The 25893-nt window shown below is 36.8% G+C and overlaps 1 protein-coding gene across 4 annotated transcripts in view; it reads left to right on the forward strand.

Moving 5' to 3' along the window:
* Positions 1-25893, forward strand: part of ERCC6L2 (ERCC excision repair 6 like 2) — a 153315-nt gene that overhangs the window by 12982 nt on the left and 114440 nt on the right. For all 4 annotated transcript variants that reach the window (XM_055579003.1, XM_055579004.1, XM_055579005.1 and 1 more), the window contains exons 3-4: positions 5185-5304; positions 15915-16108. In XM_055579003.1, coding sequence (XP_055434978.1) covers positions 5185-5304; positions 15915-16108 — 314 coding nt within the window. The remainder of the gene's footprint in view (positions 1-5184; positions 5305-15914; positions 16109-25893) is intronic.

Genomic DNA, 25893 nt, shown 5'->3' on the forward strand with positions numbered 1-25893 from the left:
TTTGTAAGACTAAAAAAGACACCTGCAATAGTTCATTGCTTCAAAAGGTAAAAAGTTTTGGGAAGATGAATTAAGTTGCCTGAAAAATGGCAGAAGGTAGTGGAACAAAATGGTGAATTCATTTTTCAACAAAGTTCTTGGTGAAAATGAAAAAATATGTCTTTTCTTTTTACTTAAAAACTGAAGGAACTTTTGGACAACCTAATATATATATATAACAGAAACACAGTCTGAGTCATGGAAAATAAACTTATAGTAACCAAAGGGAAATGAGAACAAGGAGGGACAAAATAGCAATATGGGATTAACAGATACAAGCTACTATACATAAAATGGGTTTCTCAGGTGTCACTCATAGTAAAGAACCTGCCTGTCAATGTAGGAGACATAAGACACAGGGGTTCGATCACTGGATCAGGAAGATCCTCTGGAGGAGGGCATGCTAACCCATTCGCGTATTCTTGCCTAGAGAATCTCATAGACAGAGGAGCCTGGCAGACTACAGTCCACCGGGTTGCAAAGAGTCGGACATGACTGAAGCGACTTGCATGCACGCAAACATACATACATAAAGCAACAAGGATTTACTGTTTAGCACAGAGAAGTCAAGAAATACCTGGAGTAACAGGCAAATTTGGCCTTGGAGTACAGAATGCAGCAGGGCAAAGGCTAACAGAGTTTTGCCAAGAGAACGCAGGGGTCATAGCAAATACCCTCTTCCAACGACACAAGAGAAGACTCTACACATGGACATCACCAGATGGTCAATACTGAAATCAAATTAATTATATTCTTTGCAGCCAAAGATGGAGAAGCTCTGTACAGTCAGCAAAAACAAGACCGGGAACTGACTGTGGTTCAGATCGTGAACTCCTTATTGCCAAATTCAGCTTTAATTGAAGAAAGTAGGGAAAACCACTAGACCATTCAGTTATGACCTAAATCAAATTGCTTGCAATTATACAGTGGAAGTGAGAAATAGATTTAAGGGACTAGATCTGATAGACAGAGTACCTGATGAACTATGGAATGAGGTTTGTGACATTATACAGGAGACAGGGATCAAGACCATCGCCATGGAAAAGATGCAAAAAAGCAAAATGGCTGTCTGGGGAGGCCTTACAAATAGCTGTGAAAAGAAGAAAAGCGAAAAGCAAAGGAAAAAAGGAAAGATATAAGCATCTGAATGCAGAGTTCCAAAGAATAGCCAGGAGAGATAAGAACGCCTTCCTCAGCAATCAATGCAAAGAAATAGAGGAAAACAACAGAATGGGGAAGACTAGAGATCTCTTCAAGAAAACTAGAGATACCAAGGGAACATTTCATGCAAAGATGGGCTTGATAAAGGACAGAGATGGTATGGACCTAACAGAAGCAGAAGATATTAAGAAGAGGTGGCAAGAAGACACAGAAGAACTGTACAAAAAAGATCTTCACAACCAAGATAATCACGATGGTATGATCACTTACCTAGAGCCAGATATCCTGGAATGTGAAGTCAAGTGGTCCTTAGGAAGCATCACTATGAACAAAGCTAGTGGAGGTGATGGAATTCCAGTTGAGCTATTCCAAATCTTGAAAGATGATGCTGTGAAAGTGCTGCACTCAATATGTCAGCAAATTTGGAAAACTCAGCAGTGGCCTCAGGACTGGAAAAGGTCAATTTTCATTCCAATCCCAAAGAAAGGCAATGCCAAAGAATGCTCAAACTACCGCACAATTGCACTCATCTCACACACTAGAAAGGAACGCTCAAAATTCTCCAAGCCAAGCTTCAGCAATACGTGAGCCATGAACTTCCAGATGTTCAAGCTGGTTTGATAAAAGGCAGAGGAACCAGAGATCAAATTGCCAATATCTGCTGGATCATCAATAAAGCAAGAGAGTTCTAGAAGAACATCTATTTCTGCTTTATTGACTATGCCAAAGCCTTTGATTGTGTGGATCCCAATAAACTGTGGAAAATTCTGAAAGAGATAGGAATACCAGAGCACCTGACCTGTCTCTTGAGAAACTTATATGCAGGTCAGGAAGCAACAGTTAGAACTGGACATGGAACAACAGACTGGTTCTAAATAGGAAAAGGAGTATGTTAAGGCTGTATATTGTCACCCTGCTTATTTAACTTCTATGCAGAGTACATCATGAGAAATGCTGGGCTGGAAGAAGCACAATCTGGAATCAAGATTGTCGGGAGAAATATCAATAACCTCACATATGCAGATGACACCACCCTTACATCAGAAAGTGAAGAGGAACTAAAATCCTGTTGATGAAAGTGAAAGGGGAGAGTGAAAAAGTTGGCTTAAAGCTCAACATTCAGAAAACTAAGATCTTGGCATCTGGTTCCATCACTTCATGGGAAATAGATGGGGAAACAGTGGAAACAGTGTCAGACCTATTTTTGGGGGCTCCAAAATCACTGTAGTTGGTGACTGCAGCCATGAAATTAAAAGACGCTTACTCCTTGGAAGGAAAGTTATGACCAACCTAGATAGCATATTGAAAAGCAGAGACCTTACTTTGCCAAGTAAGGTCTTGGCAAAGTACTTGCCATAGTCAAGGCTATGGTTTTTCCAGTGGTCATGTATGGATGTGAGAGTTGGACCGTGAAGAAAGCTGAGCGCCGAAGAACTGATGCTTTTGCACTGTGGTGTTGGAGAAGACTCTTGAGAGTCCCTTGGACTGCAAGGAGATCCAACCAGTCCATTCTAAAGGAGATCAGCCCTGGGGATTTCTTTGGAAGGAGTGATGCTAAAGCTGAAACTCCAGTACTTTGGCCACCTCATGCGAAGAGTTGACTCATTGGAAAAGACCCTGATGCTGGGAGGGATTGGGAGCTGGAGGAGAAGGGGATGACAGGATGAGATGGCTGGATGGCATCACCAACTAGATGGACATGAGTTTGAGTGAACTCCGGGAGTTGGTGATAGACAGGGAGGCCTGGTGTGCTGCGATTCATGGGTCACAAAGAGTCAGACACAACTGAGCGACTGAACTGAACTGAACTGAACTGAATAGTTATTTGAGTATGTAAAATTTCTGTTTCTTGTTTCATTGTTGGTAAGTTCTGGTTTTCCATTTCACCTAAAATTTCACAGGTATTAACATAACATTGTTTATTTTGTACTATACATATTTTTTTGTGTGTTTGCCTGTTCTCTTAGTTTCTCTTTTTCCTTTTATCAATTTTCTAGGGAGTTATCACTTTAAAAAATCTTTTCATAGTATGATCATTTGGTTTTGTCAGTCCTTTTTATTTTATGCTTTTTCATGTTTTATAATTCTATTTTTGTATATTTAAGTTTTCTTAAAATTTAAATAAAATTTTCATTGAAATAAATTCTGTTATTTTTATAAATTTTTCAGATCTATGGTTAGGTATTTTATTAACAGCTCCTCTTATGTCCTAATGTTTTCCGTATGCATTTAAGTCCATAAGGCATGTATTTAAGTGTATTTCATAAGTTTAATATGTGATTATTATACACTGTTATTCATCTTAAATATTTTCTAATTTCCGTTGTGAATTCTAGTTTAAAATATATTCCTTACTTTTCAAATATTTGGGTATTTTCTGTTTATATTTTTTAATTTCTTATACTGTGACCAAAGAACATAATCTGTATGATTTTTGTCTATTGGACGGATTAAGATTTGTTCTATGACTTTCCATATCAATTTTGGTAAATATTTTATGTGTACTTTAAGTATAAAGTATGTTTTGCTATAGTTTACCATCGTCTTTCAGATTTATATTAGGTCAAGTTTGTTTATCATTTTACTAATACATTCTATATCTTTACTGATTATTTTATCTTATTAAGTTATTTCAAAATATACCACTGGGCTTATAAATTTGTCTACTTATTTTGTTTCAGTAGATTTTTTTCTTTAATAATTTACACTTCTTATAACTTGCAAATGAAATAATTTTTATCACTATCGTGTTCCTCTGTAATTTAGTAATGCTTGGTGGCTCAGAGGTTAAAGCATCTGCCTGGAATGTGGGAGACCTGGGTTCAATCCCTGGGTTCGATCCCTGGGTCGGGAAGATCCCCTGGAGAAGGAAATGGCACCCCACTCCAGTACTCTTGCCTGGAGAATCCCATGGAGGGAGGAGCCTGGTAGGCTACAGTCGATGGGGTCGCAAAGAGTTGGACACGACTGAGTGACTTCACTTATCTGATATTAATATAACTATATTAACTTTCTTTGGTTTTTGTTTGCATGATCTATCTTTTTTCATTTTTTCACTTACGATTTTCTCTATGGCTTAGGTTTTTTGTGTGTAAAGCACACATGTTTTATGTTTCTGAAAATCTTTTGTCTTTTAATTAAACTATTTAGTCTATTTCCATGTAATTCACTTTCTAATATATTTAGATTTATTTATTTTAAAATTTTTATTTGATATTGGAGTACAGTTGATTTACGATGTGTTAGTTTCAGATGTACAGAAAAGTGGTTCAATTATACATTTACATATATCCATCTAAATATAGTTAGATTTAAACCTACTGTTTTACTATATGCTTTTTAATTATTGCATGTCATCTATTCATTTTCGTCCTCTTTTTGTATAGATTGTTCATATTATTCTATTATTCTTCCCACAGTAGATTAGTAGTTACACACTGTTGTATTTTTCTCTAGTGATTACCTTAGGTATTGTAATATGCATCCTTGAGTTACCTATATTTATTGGATACAGAAAAATAGACAAACTTAATAACCAAATATTATTCCCTTAAGGAGTTTGTTTTCTACAAGGAAAAAGGAATGTACATAGTTTATTGTAATAGCCAATAATGAGATAGATTCCATGAATGGAAATACATAAGAAAATATCTCAGCTAATGAGACTGAGAAAGAATTCGTAGAGTGCACAACATTGTAAGTCAACTGTACTTCAGCAAAATGTATCTATTTAAAGAATTATCGTGGAAGAGATGGCACTGTGAGGACTTTTGTTTTACTGCATTCAGTGGTAACTTTTATATTATATGTTTATTAATGCAAATAAAGAAAACCAATATTAGTGGTTCATATTGTTTTTCTTCCTAGCAAATCTATTTGCACACACTCATATTTTCCCTAATTGAGTAGCTATTCATGTGAGTCATAAAATTTCGTCCATCACAATACACAGTGATTAAAACTGTTGGATTTTTTCCTCCCTAGGTTATTTCATTCTTAGCTGCAGTTTTGGGTAAAAAGGGAACTCGTGAAGATATTGAAAATAACATGCCAGAGTTTTTACTGAGAAATATGAAAAAGGATCCCCCTTCTACAGCAAAAAAGGTAAGATATCTAGAAATGTAAACTTTATGAAGCTGGTATTGCAAAGGTGTATAGAAACTTTGAAACATTACACATTATAGTATAAATTTAAAACGAATTTATAGACACTAAATGTTTGTTTTATAAACCTAATTTCTGAAGGATTACCAGTTTCATCCTTAAATTAGATTTGATTTACTCTCAAAATAGTAAAATATAATTTGTTTGAATTTTGGGGAAGCTTTCAATCTTTTGCTTGTCAAGATTTTCAGTTAATTTGATTAATTTGTTAAATTTCTATGAATGTGTATGTGAAGTTAATTGAAGTCCATTGTATTGTTTTATTTATTTGAGAATGAAAAACAGACAGTTGTAGATATTTCTATCAAAGTTATGTCCTGATGAAGTTGCTTAGCAAAATAACCACCTCCTGAAAATATGAAACAAATCTTCCCTGAACAAGGGCCATTGAAGTTGGAGTCAGAAAAGCTAAGATCTAGGCTTGTCCGTCCGTGACCATGTGACTGTTAATGCTATTCATAACCATTCTTAAGCTTTCTCCTTTGTAAATATACATTTATGAATATCTTATACATAATTCTTATAAAAAAATAAAAGATTTCTTTAAAAAAAAATGAAATCCACAAAAAAGGTGTATTGTAGATATGTGTGCGGTTTCCTGGGTGGCTCAGTGGTAAAGAATCCACCTGCCAGTGCAGGAGACAGGGGAGATGCGGGTTCAGTCCTTGGGTCAGGAAGATCCCCTGGAGTAGGAAATGGCAACCTGCTCCAGTATTCTTGCCTGGAAAACTCTATGGACAGAGGAGCTCAATGGGCTATAGTCCACAGAGTCGCAAAGAGTTGAACATGACTGTGCAACTGAGCTTGTGAGCGTGCATGCGCACGCACACACACACAAACGCAGAGGTATGTGTCTGACTTTTGTCCTCAGCATCCAGGAAACTGGATAAAAATAAAGTTGAAGTGATTTCATGAAATCCTTATCATATTATGGTAATAAACTACTTTCTACAAGTTGTAAAACCGTATCTTTTATATAATTCTCATACATAGAATTTCTGAGAAGGTCTTGTCTATAGACTCTTGTCTATAATTTGGGGCATTTCAGTGTAAAATTTTGAGAGGCATTGGCCTAAGGTATTATTAGTAATAATTATAGTTACTTTAAATTTCCTATTATTTTCAGTAGTATAAACACATTCTTAGTGTCAAATTTAATTTGACCCTAATGAAACATTATAATTCTTAATGTGTTTTAAGTTTTCAAGAGTTCAAGTACTGTTTTTCACTTTGTCTTCATATTGATTTGAGTATGTTGAACCATCCTTGTATCCCTGGAATAAATCGCACTTGATGGTGTATGATCCTTTTAATGTATTGTTGAATTTAGTTTGCTAATACTTCATTGAAGATTTTTTGCATTTATGTTCATTGGGCATATTAGCCTGTTTTCCTTTCTTGTGGTATCCTTACCTGGTTTTGGTATCAGGATAATGCTGGCTTTGTGAATGAGTTTGGAAGCATCATCTCCTTTTTGTTGTTGTTGTTGGAAGAATTTGCAAAGAACTGGTTTTATTTGGTAGAATTTACCAGCGAAGGTGTTTGGTCCTAGATTTTTGTTGTTTGGAGGTATTGGTTACTGATTGAATCTTCATACCAGTAATTCTTCTGTTCAGATTTTCTGTTTCTTCATGATTCAGTCTTGGTAGGTTGTATGTTTATAGGAATTTATTTCTACCTACCATTTATTCTGGCTTATCTGATTTGTTGGTATATGATTATGCAGAGTAATTTTTATTATTCTTTATATTTCTGCATTATTATTTGTAATGTGCCCTTCATTCTAATTATATTTATTTGAATCTTCTCTCTTTTTCTTAGTCTAAAGGTGTCAGTTTTGTGTATCTTTAAAAAAAAAAAAGCAGCCCTTAGTTTTATTCATCTTTTCTATTGTCTATTCTCTATTTCATTTATACTTTCTGATTTTTTGTTATTTCTTCCCCTTTACTAACTTTGAGCTTAATTTGTTCTTTTTCTAAATTCTTGAGGTGTAAATTTTAGTTGTTTATATGATATCTTTGTGTGTGTATGTGTAGGCACTTATCACTGTATACTTCCCTCTCATAACTCCTTTGGCTGTGTCCCATATGTTTTGATATGTTCTATTTCAGTTTTCATTTGTCTTAGGTATTTTTAAATTCATTTTTTATTTCTTCTTCAACCTACTGGTTGTTGAGGAGCATTTTATTTAATCTCCACTTATTTGTGAATTTTTTAGTTTTCCCCTTTGATTAATTTTATACCATTGAGGTCAGATAAGATGTTTGATATGATTTTAGTCTTCTAAAGTTTATTAAGATTTGTCTTGTGTTCTAACATTTTGTCTGTCCTGGAGAATGTTCCATATGTGCTTGAGAAGAATATGTATTCTGCTATTATTAGATGCATCTTGTGTGTGTCACTGGGTCAGTCTGATCCAAGCATAGTTTAAGTTCAGTGCTCCTCTCTGAGTGATCCATAGTTGAAGGTGAAGTGTTGAAGTCGCTTATTGCTGACCTTTTTTTTCTCTTCAGGGCTGTTAATAATTTGCTTTATATGTTTAGATATTCTGATATTGGGTGTATAAATATAGTTGTTCAGTTCAGTCACTCAGTCGTGTCCGACTCTTTGCAACCCCATGAATCGCAGCACGCCAGGCCTCCCTGTCCATCACCAACTCCCGGAGTTCACTCAAACTCACGTCCATCGAGTCAGTGATGCCATCCAGCCATCTCATCCTCTGTCGTCCCTTTTTCTCCTGCCCCCAATCCCTCCCTGCATCAGAGTCTTTTCCAGTGAGTCAATTCTTCACATAAGGTGGCCAAAGCACTGGAGTTTCAGCTTTAGCATCATTCCTTCCAAAGAACACCCAGGGCTGATCTCCTTTAGAATGGACTGGTTGGATCTCCTTGCAGTCCAAGGGACTCTCAAGAATCTTCTCCAACACCACAGTTCAAAAGCATCAATTTTTCGGCGCTCAGCTTTCTTCACAGTCCAACTCTCACATCCATACATGACCTCTGGAAAAACCATAGCCTTGACTAGATGGACCTTTGTTGGCAAAGTAATGTCTCTGCTTTTGAATATGCTATCTAGGTTGGTCATAACTTTCCTTCCAGGGAGTAAGCGTCTTTTAATTTCATGGCTGCAGTCACCATCTGCAGTGATTTGGAGCCCAAAAAAATAGGTCTGACACTGTTTCCAGTGTTTCCCCATCTATTTGCCATGAAGTGATGGGACCAGATGCCATGATCTTCGTTTTCTGAATGTTGAGCTTTAAGCTATCTTTTTCACTTTCATCAAGAGGCTTTTTAGTTCCTCTTTACTTTCTACCATAAGGGTGGTGTCATCTGCATATCTGAGATTGTTGATATTTATCCCTGCAGTCTTGATTCCAGCTGGTGCTTCTTCCAGCCCAGCGTTTTTCATGATGTACTCTGCATATAAGTTAAATAAGCAGGGTGACAGTATACAGCCCTGATGTAATTCTTTTCCTTTTTTGGAACCAGTCTGTTGTTCCATGTCCGGTTCTAACTGTTGTTTCCTGACCTGCATAGAGGTTTCTCAAGAGGCAGGTCAGGTGGTCTGGTATGCCCATCTCTTGAAGAATTTTCCACAGTTTATTGTGATCCACACAGTCAAAGGCTTTGTCATAGTCAATAAAGCAGAAATAGATGTTTTTCTGGAACTCTCTTGCTTTTTTGATGATCCAGCGGATGTTGGCAATTTGATCTCTGGTTCCTCTGCCTTTTCTAAAACCAACTTGAACATCTGGAAGTTCACAGTTCACGTATTGCTGAAGCCTGGCTTGGAGAATTTTGAGCATTACTTTACTAGCGTGTGAGATGAGTGCAATTGTGTGGTAGTTTGAGCATTCTTTGGCATTGCCTTTCTTTGGGATTGGAATGAAAACTGACCTTTTCCAGTCCTGTGGCCACTGCTGAGTTTTCCAAATTTGCTGGCATATTGAGCACAGCACTTTCATAGCATCATCTTTCATTACAGAGCTTGGGTTAAAGCCTATTTTGTATGACATAAAAGAGCTATGCCTGCTTTTTTTTGGTTCCCATTTGCATGGAATATCATTTTCCATTCACTCATCTTCAGTCTATATGTGTCTTTAAAGCTGAAGTGAATCTCTTGTAGGTAGTATATATTTGGTCTTTTTTTTTTTTTTCTTAATCTAATCAACCACACTCTTTTAGTTGAATAATTTAATCTATTTACATTTAACATGCCATTACTTTGCATGACCCAGTCCTTCCAACTGCCTGTTCTTTGTTGAGCTTGTATTATTGTTTTATCTTGTTGGTTGTTGTATTTAGGTTTCTTCTAGGAAAATACACTTTATGGGGTTTTTTGGGGGGTAGGGAAGAGTTTTCTTTTACATAGGTAAAGGATGAATTCCTCAGGTCCTCAAATATGTCTTCAAAAATGTTATGAAGGGTATTTGCTAGTGCCCTTCCAAGCATTTTACCACTATTAGATATATATTTTTATATTCTTTTGTTTTAATGACATCAATAAATGAATTTAGTTGGTCATTAGAACTGGAATTCTATAAAGAAGGGTTTTGATGAGATTACCAGTGATATCCTACAATATCCCTCCAAAGCCTGTGTGAACTTGATTGATTTAAAACTGCATTTTTAAAAGATAGTCTATGAAATAGCTGGAAGAGAAATAAATTTCCTTGTATTTATTATGCTCATGCCAAAATTGCAGTGGAATCCTGAAAAATTAATGTTAGAACCACTTTAAAATATCCTTTTAATGAATCTAAATGTTATCAGTTAAGGAGTGATGATGAGTTTGAGTTATGTGTGTGTGTTACATGATACATCTTACATATATTTTTAACATTTTCAGGGGTGAATAAATCATCTAAGGATGTGTAAAATAAAGGTTTTGTGCCAAGAATAAATTCCTAGAGGAAAAGATACAAACTTTGCATTTCAAATACTAATTCTTGGAATGATTATTTAGATTTGGGCTGTTAAGATTGAAACTCAGTCTTTATGAAGATGAATCAAATATTACTATCTTGTTTGGCAAAACTTTAATAATACCACAATCTTGTATGATAGAACTTTAGTCATTCTATATACAATTCATTATCAGATTAAGGCAGAGAAAGATGATTTTTCTAGCAATCATAATACCAGAATCAGCTGCAATTTCATTGGTAATTAGACAAAAAATTTTCCAGTATTCTGCTTACAGTACACTATCTTTTTAGTTTATTGTCTTGCAAATGATGCTACTTGTTTGATTTTCTGCTGTTGCAGTCTTCATATACTTTGGATATTAACCCCTTGTTATATATGTGATCTGCAAATATTTTCTTCCATTCAGTAGGTTTCATTTTCATTTTGTTGATTTCCTTTGCTAGGCAGCTTTTTAGTTTGATGTAGTCCTGCTTTTTTGTTCTTGCTTTTGGTGTTAATTCAAAAAAATCATTGTCAAGATGTTAAAGAGCTTACAGCCTGTGTTTTCCTCAGAAGTTCTATGGTTTCACGTCTTAGTTTCAAATCTTCAATCCATTTTGAGTTCATTTTTGTGTGTGGTATAAGATAGTAGCCCAGTTTCATTCTTTTGCATGTGGTATCCAGTTTTTTCAGCAGCATTTATTGATTTCTTAACTATTTATTCATCCATGAGCATGGATTTTCTTTCCACTTATCTATGACATTAAAAATTTTTTAATCAAGATCTCTTCGTTTTCAATGTACAAGTCTTTTATTTCTTTGTTTAAATTTTTCCTAGTTTTATTCTTTTTGATACAATTATAAATGGGATTGTTTGATTAATTTCTCTTTCTAATAGTTTGTTGTTAGTATATAAAAATACAACAAGTTTTTTGTATTAGATTGAATATCCTGTAACTTTGCTCAGTTTTTCTATCAGTTTTTTCAGTTTTCTGGTGGAGTGGTTAGGGTTTTTACATATTTCTATGTTTGGGAAATAGCGACAATTTACTTCCTTTCTAGTTTGGATTTTTTCCCCCTCTTGCTAGGACTTTCAGTGCTATGGGAATAAAAGCTGTGAAGTGGGCATCCCTGTTTCTTTGCCTTGTCTTACATGCCAAATTTTCAATTCTCACCATTCAGTATGATCTTGCCTGTGTGCTGGTTATTGCTGTTGCTAAGTCACTTCAGTCGTGTCCAACTCTGCTTGACCCCATAGACGGCAGCCCACCAGGCTTCCCCATCCCTGGGATTCTCCAGGCAAGAATACTGGAGTGGGTTGCCATTTCCTTCTCCAATGCATGAAAGTGAAAAGTGAAAGTGAAGTCGCTCAGTCATGTCCGACCCTCAGCGACCCCATGGACTGCAGCCTTCCAGGCTCCATCCGTGGGATTTTCCAGGCAAGAGTACTGGAGTGGGGTGCCATTGCCTTCTCCGAGTGCTGGTTATATATAGCCTTTACTGATGCATGTTCCCTTTATACCAAATTTGTTGAGTTTTTATCATAAACAGATGTTGAATTTCTTGAAATGCTTTTTCTGCTCCATTGAGATGACTATATGATTTTTATTCTTCATTTTGTCACTATGGTGTATCATGTGATTGATATGCATATGTTGAATCATCCTTGTATCCCTGGGATAAATCTCACTTGTCCAAAGTGTAAGGTCATTTTAATGTACTGTTGGATTCAGTTTGCTAATATCTCACTGAGGATTTTTGTATTTATGTTCATCAGGGAGATAGCCTATAATTTTCCTTTCTTGTGGTATCCTGATCTGATTTTGGTATCAGACCTCATAAAGTAAGTTTGAAAGCATGTCAGGCTCTTGCATTTTTTTGAAGAGTTTGATAAGAATTAGCGTTAATTCTTCATTGAAAGTTTGGTAGATTTTACCAGTGAAGCTGTCTGTTCCTGAACTTTTATTTGGAGGTTTTTGGTTACTGATTCAATTTCCTTACTTGGAGCTGTTGTGTTCATGTTTTCTATTTCTTAGAAATAAAAAAAATAGAAAACTGAATCACTAAGACTGTGATTCAGTCTTAGTAGGTTGTATGTTTCTAAGAGTGATACATGATAAATTTCATCTAGTTGTCCAGTTTGTTGGTATAAAATGATTCATAGTAGTCTCTTATGATCCTTTTTATATCTGTGGTATCTGCTTTATTAAGAAGAGGTGGCAAGAATACACAGAAGAACTATACAAAAAACATCTTCACAACCCAAATAGTTACAATGGTGTGATCACTCACGTAAAGCCAGACATCCTGGAATGTGAAGTCAGGTGTGCCTTAGGAAGCATCACTATGAACAAAGCTAAGTGGAAGTGATGGAATTCCAGTTGAGCTATTGCAAATCCTAAAAGATGATGCTGTGAAAGTGCTGCACTCAATATGTCAGCAAATTTGGAAAACTCAGCAGTGGCCATAGGACTGGAAAAGGTCAGTTTTCATTCCAATCCCAAAGAATGCTCAAACTACCACACAGTTGCACTCATCTCACACACTAGTAAAGTAATGCTCAAAATTCTCCAAGCCAGGCTTCAGCAATACGTGAACCGTGAACTTCCAGATGTTCAAGCTGGGTTCAGAAAAGGCAGAGGAACCAAAGATCAAATTGCCAACATTCACTGGATCATGGAAAAAGCAAGAGAGTTCCAGAAAAACATTTATTCTGCTTTATTGACTATGCCAAAGCCTTTGACTGTTGGATCACAATAAACTGTGGACAATTCTGAAAGAGATGGGAATACCAGACCACCTGACCTGCCTCTTGAGAAACCTTTATGCAAGTCGGGAAGCAACAGTTAGAACCGGACATGGAACAACAGACTGGTTCTAAATAGGAAAAGGAGTACGTCAAGGCTATATATTGTCACCCTGTTTATTTAACTTATATGCAGAGTACATCATGAGAAACGCTGGGTTGGAGGAAGCACAAACTGGAATCAAGATTTCCAGGAGAAATATCAATAACCTCATATATGCAGATGACACCACCCTTATGGCAGAAAGTAAAGAACTAAAGAGCCTCTTGATGGAAGTGAAAGAGGAGAGTGAAGAAGTTGGCTTAAAGCTCAACATTCAGAAAACGAACATCATGGCATCCGGTCCCATCACTTCATGGCAAATAGATGGGGAAACAGTGGAAATAGTGGCTGACTTTATTTTGGGGGGCTCCAAAATCACTGCAGATGGTGACTGCAGCCATGAAATTAAAAGACGCTTACTCTTTGGAAGAAAAGTTATGACCAACCTAGATAGCATATTAAAAAGCAGAGACATTCCTTTGTCAACAAAGTTCCGTCTAGTCAAGGCTATGGTTTTTCCTGTGGTCATGTATGGATGTGAGAGTTGGACTGTGAAGAAAGCTGAGCGCCGAAGAATTGATGCTTTTGAACTGTGGTGTTGGAGAAGACTCTTGAGAGTCCCTTGGACTGCAAGGAGATCCAACCAGTCCATTCTAAAGGAGATCAGCCCTGGGTGTTCTTTGGAAGGAATGATGCTAAAGCTGAAACTCCAGTACTTTGGCCACCTCATGCGAAGAGTTGACTCATTGGAAAAGACTCTGATGCTGGGAGGGATTGGGGGCAGGAGAAAAAGGGGACGACAGAGGGTGAGATGGCTGGATGGCATCACCAACTCAATGGGCGTGAGTTTGAGTGAACTCCGGGAGTTGGTGATGGACAGGGAGGCCTGGTGTGCTGCGATTCATGGAGTCGCAAAGAGTCAGACACGACTGAGCAACTAAACTGAACTAAACTGAATGTCCATAAGGAATGTCTTAATTTATAAACATCTATTGGAATCTTAAAGCTGGTTCTAGAAATCTTTATATTCATTGACACCTTTGGTGAATGACCCCTCAAGTGGAAAACTGCTCAAAGTGCTCAGATAGTGTTTGGGTAATATTGAAAAGAGGGTAGGAGCAGGAGCTTTTTACTTGTAGCCCCAATATTTTATTGAAGGAGAAAAATGGAGTTCATAGAGTGAATTCCAAGTAGAAGACAAGACTATTTGAGAATTAATTTTCTGTTCTTTTCTTTTTTCTGTTTCTAAAAGAAAGTCACAGACTTGATATCTTACATCTGATAAATGAAGCCAGCTGAAATGCTTCATAGAAGAGAGTGTAGGATTTAGAGTAATGTTGTATTATTTTATTTTTTGTTAAACTGAAAATTTTCAGTGTATTTAATTAGTTCATCTTTATCAGTAAGTGAGTGAGTGAAGTCGCTCAGTCATGTCTGACTCTCTGCGACCCCGTGGACTGTAGCCCACCAGGCTCCTCCGTCCATGGGATTCTCCAAGCAAGAATACTGGAGTGCGTTGCCATTTCCTTCTCCAGGGGAATCTTCCCAACCCAGGGATCGAACCCAGGTCTCCCGCATTCCAGGCAGACGCTTTACCCTCTGAGCCACCAGGGAAGCCCTGGTGGCTTTATCTTTATCAGTAGGACCGAGTATAAAATTTTAGAAAAGAAACTTACTTAAACCCTGTTAAAGATAATAGCTCAGGAACAGTGGTAACAGTAAGAGATAAAAACATTAGAAATTAAAATGGTTGATGATAGCAGGATTTTGGATTGGTATAGAAAAGGTCAATGAAACCCCAAACATTTATTTGAAGACTAAACAGATATATGTTGTTAATCTCAATGGGTTAGGACTTACATGAGTTAAGAGAGAACAGGAAGAGAGTAAGTAAAGACAGTAAGTACTGAAAACTCCTGAGGATCTTTGCTTTATAAGTAATGGGTGATAGTTTGAGAGAGAGATAGGTTTAATAGCTTGAGAGAAATGTAGGAAGAATTGTTTTTTAATTTGTTTTATTGAGAATGATAAATTTGATTTATTTATTGAGAAATATTAGAACATGTTTGTTTGTGTTTATATGTGTTGTGTTAAAAAGCAAAATATAATCATGAGGGGCAGACTGGGGACAGTTTCTTCAGCGTTGACCTCAGGTTGCCAGGAAGTAATGGGAGCCACTATGTAGGTTCAGAGTTTGTCTTTCAATAACATGGACAGTACACCCGTGGTAATAGATGGGAGGGCAGAATGTATGGAAGTAAATATAGATAGGTTATTGATCCTAACCTACCTAAGGTAAGAGAAGAGGAGGTTTTCTTCTAATTGCTTTAATTTTCCATCAACTGATAGTATCTGAAAGAGGGGGGAAAGAAATGGACTAGGAAAGTGAAATGGAAAGAGAGCTCTGGAAGACCAAACATTTCAAGAAAAAAAACCTGGCCTGCTTTGCATATTTCTATTTACCAGTGTGGCCCTTGAAGTTAATATTGGGATAATGATTATACTCTTTTCTGTTTCAGAGAACTGTTTTTTTCTTATTCCTCAACTCCTTTTGAGGGGAAAATAAAAAAATAGCTGTTACTTTGGACAGGGCTGAGTTTTTTTCTTAAGAATAGCAATAAAGTAATGTTTGATGGTCTTCTAAGTTAGATATATTCAGTTGCTCAGTTGTATTTGTACTTATTAACTACAGTGGCAAAAAACAAAAAATAGGATAGTTGATATTCTGTTTTAACTTTGGGGTTCTTTTTCATTTAAAAAATTATATCATACATTTTTCTTCTTCTTCTTATAGATGTTCTTAATAGTTGCTCCTCTTTCTGTCCTCTACAACTGGAAGGATGAGCTGGACACCTGGGGATATTTCAGAGTCACTATTTTACATGGTAACAAAAAGGATAGTGAACTGATTCGTGTGAAACAGAGGAAATGTGAAATTGCTCTAACAACTTATGAAACACTGCGCTTATGTCTGGATGAACTTAACAGGTAATCAGAATAATGGGAGTGATTGTATTAGTATTCTGCTTACGGTTGTATCGATCCCTTTGTATTGTGGGGCTTCTCAGGCAGCTCAGTGGTAAAGAATCTGTGGAGATGAGACACAGGTTTGACCCGTGGGTTGGGAAGAAACCCTGGAGGAAGAAATGGCAACCCACCCAGTATTCTTGCCAGGATAATCCCAAGGACAGAGGAGCCTGGTGGGCTATAGTCTATGGGGTCACAAAGAGTCGGACATGACTGAGCAACTGAACACTTTATATTGTAATTTTTTTTAAGCTCTAAATATTGTTTAGCATTATTTAATTTGATTTCAAAGTTATTGAAATAGACAGTTTATAGTAATTAACTCATTTTCTAAGAAGGAAAACCTGAGTCAGGGTTTCTACAGTTCCTTATTTTATTTCCTCTATTACCTCTCCAAGCAGTGCCTGTTAATGAATAAGACTTGTCCTAAATCTTATGTACAGTGTTTTGTGTGTTTGACGCCTTTAGACTAAAATAGTGAGTTTCATGAATGATTTTACTTATGGGAGTCTGTTGTTAATGTAGAGTGGCAAAAAATACATATACATATTGAGAACCACTATTCCAAGACTACAGGTACCCAAAAGAAATGAACTACATTTTAAGATTTTAGTGGGGAATCTAGATACAGTCAATTATGAAGTCATGTGTGTGCTATGATATGGAATAGAGAATGTTATGGGAGCACATGAGGAGCCTGACTGCTGCAGAGTGAGGAGAGTAGTCAGAGAGCTTCCCAGAGAAGATGACCTATGAGCTTACTGAGGACTGAAAGATGAGTAGGAGTAGGGAAGAGTAGGAGAATCAAGCAAGAGGGAACAAACAACATTTGCAGGGGCCTCCTGACAACAAAGATCACAGCACTTTTTAGTAAATGAAAGCAGTTCTAATGCTTTGTGCATGTAATGACTATACCTAGAATGTAAAAGGGAAGTGGCCAGGAGACACTGGTGTGGTAAGGAAGGAATAGATCATAAGACTATTTAAAGCTTCTTAGAGGATTTTGATCTTTATCCTTAGAACAATAGAGTCTCTCTGAAGTGTTTTCAGGGGATTACTATTAGGATAAAAAATTATCAGATTTGCATTTTACAAGTCATCATGTTGCTGTTTGTGCAGAGTAGAGCCAAGTTGAATGGTGAAAGTCCAATTAGGAGGCTTGCTATGTCCAAATTGATGTGTTCCAGTCCCAGCCCCAAGGACCTTGGAATGTAACTAAAGGTAATTAAGTTAAAATGAAACATTAAGGTGGGGACTGAGGCCAGTCTGACTGATTGCCCTTGGAAGAAGAGAAGGAGATGCCAGGAGCTCCTATACACAGAGGAAACGATTCAGGAAGATATAGCAAGAGGGCAGTAGTCTGTAAGCATAGGAGTGAAAAGAATGTCAGACTCTTTGTGACCCCCATGGACTATATAGTCCATGGAATTCTCCAGGCTAGAATATTGGAGTGGGTAGTTGTTGCCTTCTTCAGGGGATCTTCCCAACCCAGGGATTGAACCCAGGTCTCCTGGATTGAAGGCAGATTCTTTACCAGCTGAGCCACCAGGGAAGCCCAAGCATAGGAGAGAGACCTCAATGGAAACCAAACCTGCCAACAGTTTGATTTTGGAATTCAAGCCCCCAGAAATGTTGTGTCTGGCATCTTTTGCTCATCATCATGTTTTTGAGAATCTCCTGTGTTATTGAATGTATCAGTGATCATTCTGTTTAATGCTGAATTGTATTGCATTTTATAAATATATCACACTTTGTTACATATTCATTTGAGGATAGTTATTTGGGTTTTCTGGTTTTGGTTATTAAAAGTAAACATTTAAGTAATATTTATGTGTAAGACTTCTTTGACATACATTGTAATTTCTCTTGGATAAATTCCTGTGAATGGAATTTCTGGATTATATGATAAGTATAAGTTTAAATCTGAAGAAACTGAGAAATCATTTTTCCAGAGTGGGTGTACTATTTTACTCCAACTAGCAACCTATTAGAGTTCATTTGCTTCGTATACTCACCAATATTTGGTATAATCTGTCTTTTTGTTTTTAGTGTGTATAGTGGTATCCCATTACAATGTAATTTGTCTTTATCTGATCTATGTACACTTGAAAAAAGTGTTTGTTCTATAATTGTTGGGTATAGTGTTCTATAAATATCAGTAAAGTCAGTTTGGTCAGGTGTTGTTCAGGCATTCTCTGTCTTTACTGATTTTCTTCCCAGTTGGTTTACAGTTTCTGAGAGAGGAATATTGAAATCTTCAATTACAATTATAGATTTGTTTATTTCTCTTTTTATTTCAGTCAGTCTTCAATTCATATATTTTGAAACTCTGTACTTAGGTACACACATATCGATGATTAGTATTTTTTCCTTATGAATTGACCCTTTTATCATTAAAAATGCTCCTTTTATGTCTGTAATCGTGTAATTTTCTCTGATGTTAATATAGACAATACAGTCTTATCCTAACTGTATGTTTATCATTTTCCAGCTTTTAATTTTTATCTGTTCTTTAAGGTGAGTCTCTTGTGGTTAGCATATTATCAGGTCTTGCATTTTTATTTATTTGGATATCTGTGCCTTTTTATTTGGAGTGTTTAGTTCATTTATACTTAATGTGGTGATTTAGAGCAACCATTTTTGTAAGCTCTAGACTTTTATTTTACTCCATTTACGAACTCATAAGTTTGCCTGTTAGTATATCCTATATGCAGTCAGAAGACAGGAACAATCTGAGGCATGAAGTTAAGTAACTTGCACAAGCCTGCAGCAAGTAAGTCAGGGTGAACAAGAGGTTTAAACCTTGACTTTGAATTTAGTATGTAAGAGATACTCTACAGTTAGATAAATGTAATAAGTTTATTTATCTTAGCACCAGTCATATTTTAATTTTTGTATGACTGTCTACCCCTTTAGACTGTGAGGTCTTTGATACAGGATAATTTCTATGTTTCAGTGCTTATTATACTTCCAGGCATATAATTGTGTTAGATAGTTATTTTCTGTGTATGTTACAAATATTAAGTAAGAATTCCAAAGTAGAGTTATGTAAATATAAATCAAATTTCTGTGTAAAATAAGAAAATTAAAGTGTTTCAGTTTTTGTGGTATTCAGCTTTCCTTTGTTTGAATAGTTTTATTTGACAAATATTCAAAATAATTTATATTCAATCTGAGTAAATACTAAGTAATTTTTGTGAGACTGTTCTAAATGATAGACCAGGATTTATCATAGACAATATACAGAGTAGATAAACACTGTAGGAGTGCAGCTGTATCTCTTTTTGTTATTACTGTTAATGTTTTACTTTATTTTTATCAAAGTTATATACGCATATTATTTCAAGAGCCAAATATGCACACAGTTCATTCCTGTCTGCCACAACCATTGCATTTTCTTCAGAGCCAGTCACCTTCAGTTCTTTTACTTATCTTTTTAGTGTTTACTTTCATATCTCAAAGATCACATTCATGCTGCAACTTAAAACTTATTTCAGTTTTCAGCATCACTTGTTAATTTACTATAATGAAAAATGATGATTTTGTTGTATTTTTCCCTTCTATTGTTTGCTTTACAGTGTCCTGGCTGGGATAGTTTGTGTGATAGGGAATAGTGTATAGGAGATCCAACAACTTCTTAAACAGACTGTTGAACATTTTGTGGTTGTTCAGTCACTAAGTCATGTCCTACTCTTTGCAACCCCGTGCACTAGAGTGTTCCAGGCTTCCCTGTCCTTCAGTGTCTTCCAGAGTTTGCTGAAATTCACGTCCTGGGAATCAGTGATCCTGTCTGACCATCTCATCCTCTGCTGCCCCTTTTCCTTTTGCCATCAGTCTTTTCCAGCATCAGGGTCTTTTCCAGTGAGTCAGCTCTTCCCATCAGGTGGCCAAAATATTGGAGCTTCAGCATCATTCCTTCAAATGAATATTCAGAATTAATTTCCTTTAGTATTGACTGGTTTGATTTCCTTGCTATCCAAGGGAATCTCAAGAGTCTTCTCCAGCACCTCGATTTGAAAGCATCAATTCTTCAGTGCTCAGCCTTCGTTATGGTCCAGCTCTGACATAGGTACATGACTAATGGAAAAACCATAGCTTTGAATATGGACCTTTGCTGGCAAAGTGATGTCTCTGGTTGTAAATATACTGTCTAGGTGTGTCATAGCTTTCCTCCCAAGAAGCAAGTGTCTTTTAATTCATGGCTGTAGTCACCGTCCACAGTGATTTTGGAGCCCAAGAAAATAAAATCTGTCACCTTTTCCTCATCTGTTTGCCATGAAGTGATGGGGCCAGAAGCCATGATTTTAGTTTATTGAATGTTTAGTTTCAACCCAGCTTTTTCACTTTCCTCTTTCACCCTCATCAAAAGGCTTTTTGCTTCCTCACCACTTTCTGCCATTAGAATGGTTTCATTTGCATATCTAAGGTTATTAATATTTCTCCTAGCAATCTTGATTCCATCTTGTGATTCATCCAGCCCAGCATTTTGCGTGATGTACTCTGCATAGAAGTTAAATAAGTGATACCATACAGCCTTGTCATACTCTTTTCCCAATTTTGAGCCATTCTGTTGTTCTGTCTCCAGTTCCAACGGTTGATTATTGACCTGCATAAAGGTTTCTCTGGACACAGGTAAGGTCTGGTTTTCTCATCTCTTTAAGAATTTTCCACAATTTGTTGAGATCCACACAGCAAGGTCTTTAGCATAGTCAATGAAGCAGAAGTAGATGTTTTTCTGGAATTCTCTTCCTTTCTTTTTGATCCAACAAATGTTAGCAATTTGATCTCTGGTTCCTCTGACTTTTCTAAACCCATCTTATTCATCTGAAAGTTCTCGGTTCATGTACTGCTGATGCCTCACCTGAAGGATTTTGAGCACTACCTTGATAGCATGTGAAATGAGTGCAATTGTATAATAGTTTGAATATTCTTTGGCATTGCCCTTCTTTGGGATTGGAATGAAAACTGACGTTTTCCAGTCTGGTAGCCATTGCTGAGTTTTCTAAATTTGCTGACAGACTGAGTGCAGCACTTTAAAAGCATCATCTTTTAGGATTTGAAATACTTCAGCTGAAATTCTATCACTTCCTCTAGCTTTGTTTGTAGTAAGCTTCCTAAGGCCTACTTGACTTCACACTCTAGGATGTCTGGCTCTAAGTGAGTGAACGCACCAATGTGGTTATACCAGTCTTTAAGACCTTTTTTGTATAGTTCTTGCCACGTCTTCTTAATCTCTTTTACTTTTGTTAGTTCCTTACCGTTTCTTTACTTTATCTTGCTCATCCTTGCATGAAATGTTCCCTTAGTATATCATTTACTTGGCAAGATCTCTAGTCTTTTACATTCTATTCTTTTCCTCTCTTTCTCTGCATTGTTCACTTAAGAAGGCTTTCTTATCTGTGCTTGCTGTTCTCTGGAACTCTGCATTCAGTTGGGTATATATTTCCCTTTCTCCTTTGCCTTTCACTTCTCTTCTTTTTTCAGCTATTTGTAAAGCTTGCTCAGACAACCACTTTGCCTTTTTGCATTTTTTTTTCTTGTTGTGATTTTGGTCACTGCCTCCCATACAATGTTATGAACCTCTGTCCATAGTTCTTCAGGTACTCTACCAGATCTAATCCCTGAATGTTTTTATCACCTCTACTGTATAATCATAAGGGATTTGATTAAGGTCATACCTGAATGCCTAGTGGTTTTCCCTACTTTCTTCAATTTAAGCCTGATTTTGCAATATGGCAATGGCACCCCACTCCAGTACTCTTGCCTGGAAAATCCCATGGACGGAGGAGCCTGGTAGGCTGCAGTCCATGGGGTCGCAAAGAGTCGGACACGACTGAGTGACTTCCCTTTCACTTTTCACTTTCATGCATTGGAGAAGGAAATGGCAACCCACTCCACTGTTCTTGCCTGGAGAATCCCAGGGACGGGGGAGCCTGGTGGGCTGCCGTCTACGGGGTCGCACAGAGTCAGACATGACTGAAGTGACTTACCTTACCTTTGCAATATGGAGCTGATGATATTGATATTGATGATATTGAGCCATAGTCAGTTCCCGGTCTTGTTTTTGCTGACTGTATAGAGCTTCTCCATCTTTGGCTGCAAAGACTATAATCGATCTGATTTCAGTATTGACCATCTGGTGATGTCCATGTGTAGAGCTGTCTCTTGTGTTGTTGGAAGAGGGTGTTTGCTATGACCAGCGTGTTCTTTTGGCAAAACGCTATTAATCTTTGTCCTGCTTCATTTTGTACTCAAGGCCAAACTTGCCTTTTACTCCAGGTATCTCTTGACTTCCTGCTTTTTTTCATTCCAATCCCCTAAGATGAAAAAGACATCATTTTTTTGCTGTTAGTTCTAGAAGGTCTTTTAGGTCTTCACAGAACCATTTGGCATTAGTGATTAGGGCATAGACTTGGATTACTATGATGTTGAAATGGTTTTCCTTGGAAACAGCCAAGATCTGTCGTTTTTGTGATTGCACCCAAGTGTTGCATTTCAGACTTTTGTTGACTATGAGGGTTACTCCATTTCTTCTAAGGGATTCTTAACCACAGTAGCAGATATAATGATAACCTGAATTGGAATCAAGATTGCCGGGAGAAATATAAATAACCTCAGATATGCAGATGACACCACCCTTATGGCAGAAAGTGAAGAAGAACTAAAGAGCCTCTTGATGAAAGTGAAAGAGGAGAGTGAAAAAGTTGGCTTAAAACTCAACATTCAGAAAACTAAGATCATGGCATCCTGTCCCCTCATTTCATGGCAAATAGATGGGGAAACAGTGGCTGACTTTATTTTTTTGGGCTCCAAAATCACTGTAGATGGTGACTGCAGCCATGAAATTAAAAGACGCTTACTCCTTGGAAGGAAAGTTATGACCAAGATAGCATATTAAAAAGGAAAGTTATGACCTAGATAGCATATTAAAAAGCAGAGACATTACTTTGTCAACAAAGGTCTATCTAGTCAAGGCTATGGTTTTTCCAGTGGTCATGTATGGGTGTGAGAGTTGGACTGTGAAGAAAGCTGAGCGCCGAAGAATTGATGCTTTTGAACTGTGGTGTTGGAGAAGACTGAGAGTCCCTTGAACTGCAAGGAGGTCCAACCAGTACATCCTAAAGGAGATCAGTCCTGGGTGTTCACTGGAAGGACTGATGTTGAAGCTGAAACTCCAGTACTTTGGCCACCTGACGCTAAGAGCTGACTTGTTTGAAAAGACCCTGATGCTGGGAGGGATTGAGGGCAGGAGGAGAAGGGGACAACAGAGGATGAGTTGGTTGGATGGCATCACCGACTCAACGGACATGGGTTTGGGTAAACTCCGGGAGTTGGTGACGGACAGGGAGGCCTGGCGTGCTGCGGTTCATGGGGTTGCAAAGAGTCAGATACGACTGAGCGACTGAACTGAACTGAACTGAATTAGATTTGCCCATTCCCGTCCATTTTAGTTCACTGATTCCTAAGATGTCGATGTTCAGTTTTGCCATCTCCTGCTTGAGCACATCCAATTTACCTGATTCATGGACCTAACATTCCAGGTTCCTATGCAATATTGTTCTTTACAACATCGGACTTTACTTTCAGCACCAGACACAACCGCAACTGAGCATCATTTCTACTTTGGCCCAGCCTCTTCATTCTCTGGAGCTATTAGTAATTGCCCTCTTCCCTAGTAGCATATTGGACACCTTCTGACCTGGGGGGCTCATCTTCCAGCATCATATCTTTTTGCCTTTCATACTGTTCATGGGTTTCTTGCAACAAGAATACTGGAGGGGTTTGACATTCCCTCCTCCAGTGAACCACATTTTGTCAGTGTTGAACATTTACCTAATCCAGTTTCCATAGGCATCTGGTCGTTTAAGAATTCAATAACATTAATTAAAAACTCAATAACATTAATTAGATTGTTTCTTGGCTTTCTTTGCTACTGGCACGGGATACTCCTTCCTCTGTTTCGTAAGTTGTTTTGTTCATCTTCTTCCCTGCCTTTAAAATCTTGTGATTGTTTTTCCTCCTTTCCTTTGTTCTTAATCTCTTGTTCTTTATTCAACTTCATATTAAGAAAATGATCAAACCTATAGAAAAATTGAAGTAATAGTACATGAATATCTATATACTCAATCCCTATATTCACTGGTTTTATGTGTGCTTTTTTTTTGGCAAGATATAAGTTAATGTGTGTGTTGACTATTAAACCCGTTTAGTCTCTTCTAATGTAGAACATTCCCTCAACTGTAATTTTTTAATGTAAGACATTTTGAGGAGACCAGGTCAGTTGTCTCTTAGGGTGTCTCACAAATTTATCTGATTACTTTTTCAAAGAGTTGTGTATTCCTCTACCATATGTATTTTGGTAAGCTGATTTTGATCTAAAGGCTTAATTAGATTCAGATCTGACATTTTTGACTAGAATGCTTCATAAATGATACTGTGGACTTCATATTATGTTACATCAGGAAATGTTAATGTCATGTTGTTCTACTATTAAGGTTGCAAAGTTTGTCCCATAGGCTAAGGAGATGGTCATCAGATCTCTTCATTTTAAAGATATGTTTCTCCCTTTACAGGGAGAAGTAAATTGTGGGGTTATACTTTTCTGCTAGCTAAATATTCTGGTCCTTCAGTCCTTTTGCTTAGTGGTATTAACATTCGGAAATTATTGTTGTCTGAATCAGTTATTTTATTGTGTTTTCAAAATAATGTTTTCCTAAATTTATCATTTCTTTTACACTTATTAACAGCATTCTCCTACAATTAGGAATTAACCACAGTTTCAACTGACATAGCAAGGTGAATGCTTGATTCTTTTGCTGCTATTTCCAATTTTCAAACTAATACATTGGTACGGTGGTCATCCACAAAGTTTCTCTCCCATTCCCCAACCCCCTTTTTTTGACTATCAGTGTGGACTCAGATTATTGAGGTGCAATTTATATGCCATAGAATGTACCCATTTTAAGTATAGAATGGTTTCTAGTAAATTTATAAAGCTGTGCAGTTATCACCCAACCCAGTTTAAGAACATTTTCATCACCTCAAACAGCTTTTTGTTTTCAGTCAGTCTTTCATCCCATCTCCAGTTCTAGGCAACCACTAATCTGCTTTCTGTCTCTATAGAATTGCCTTTTCTGGAGATTTCATGTAAATTTCATACAGTATGTAGTCTTTTGTATCAGCCTTCTTTTGCTTAACATTTTTGAGGTTCCTCCTATAACATGTTTCAGTAGTTTATTCCTTTTTATTGTTGAACAGTACTGTTGTATATACCTCATTTTGTTTATCTAATGGATGGACCTTTAGATTGTTTTCAGTTTGGGGCTATTATGAATAATGCTGCTGTGAACATTCATGTACAAATCTTTGAGTAAATGTAAATTTTTTATTTCTAGGGGAAAGATATCTAGGAATGAATTGCTGAGTGGTGTAAGGAGTTTTAACATTTTAAGAAACAGCCAGTGTTTTAGAAAAATGTCTGTACTTTGCCAAAGCAGTGTGGCTAGTTTTCCTTGCAAACAATTAATTTTGTCAGTCTTTCCTGATTGCCAGTCAAATAGGTTTGTGGTGGTATCTCTCTCTCTCTCTCTTTTTTTTTTTTTTCTAATTATGAACTTTTTATGTGCTTATTGGCCTTTATATATCTTCTTTGGTGAAGTGTCTATTAAAATATTTTATCATCTTTTAAATTGGATTGTTTTAACTTCTGTTGAGTTGTAGTAGCTCTTTATATAATTTTGTATGCA

This window comes from Bubalus kerabau, chromosome 4 (genome assembly GCF_029407905.1).
Source record: "Bubalus kerabau isolate K-KA32 ecotype Philippines breed swamp buffalo chromosome 4, PCC_UOA_SB_1v2, whole genome shotgun sequence".
In the NCBI taxonomy this organism is placed as follows: Eukaryota; Metazoa; Chordata; class Mammalia; order Artiodactyla; family Bovidae; genus Bubalus; species Bubalus kerabau.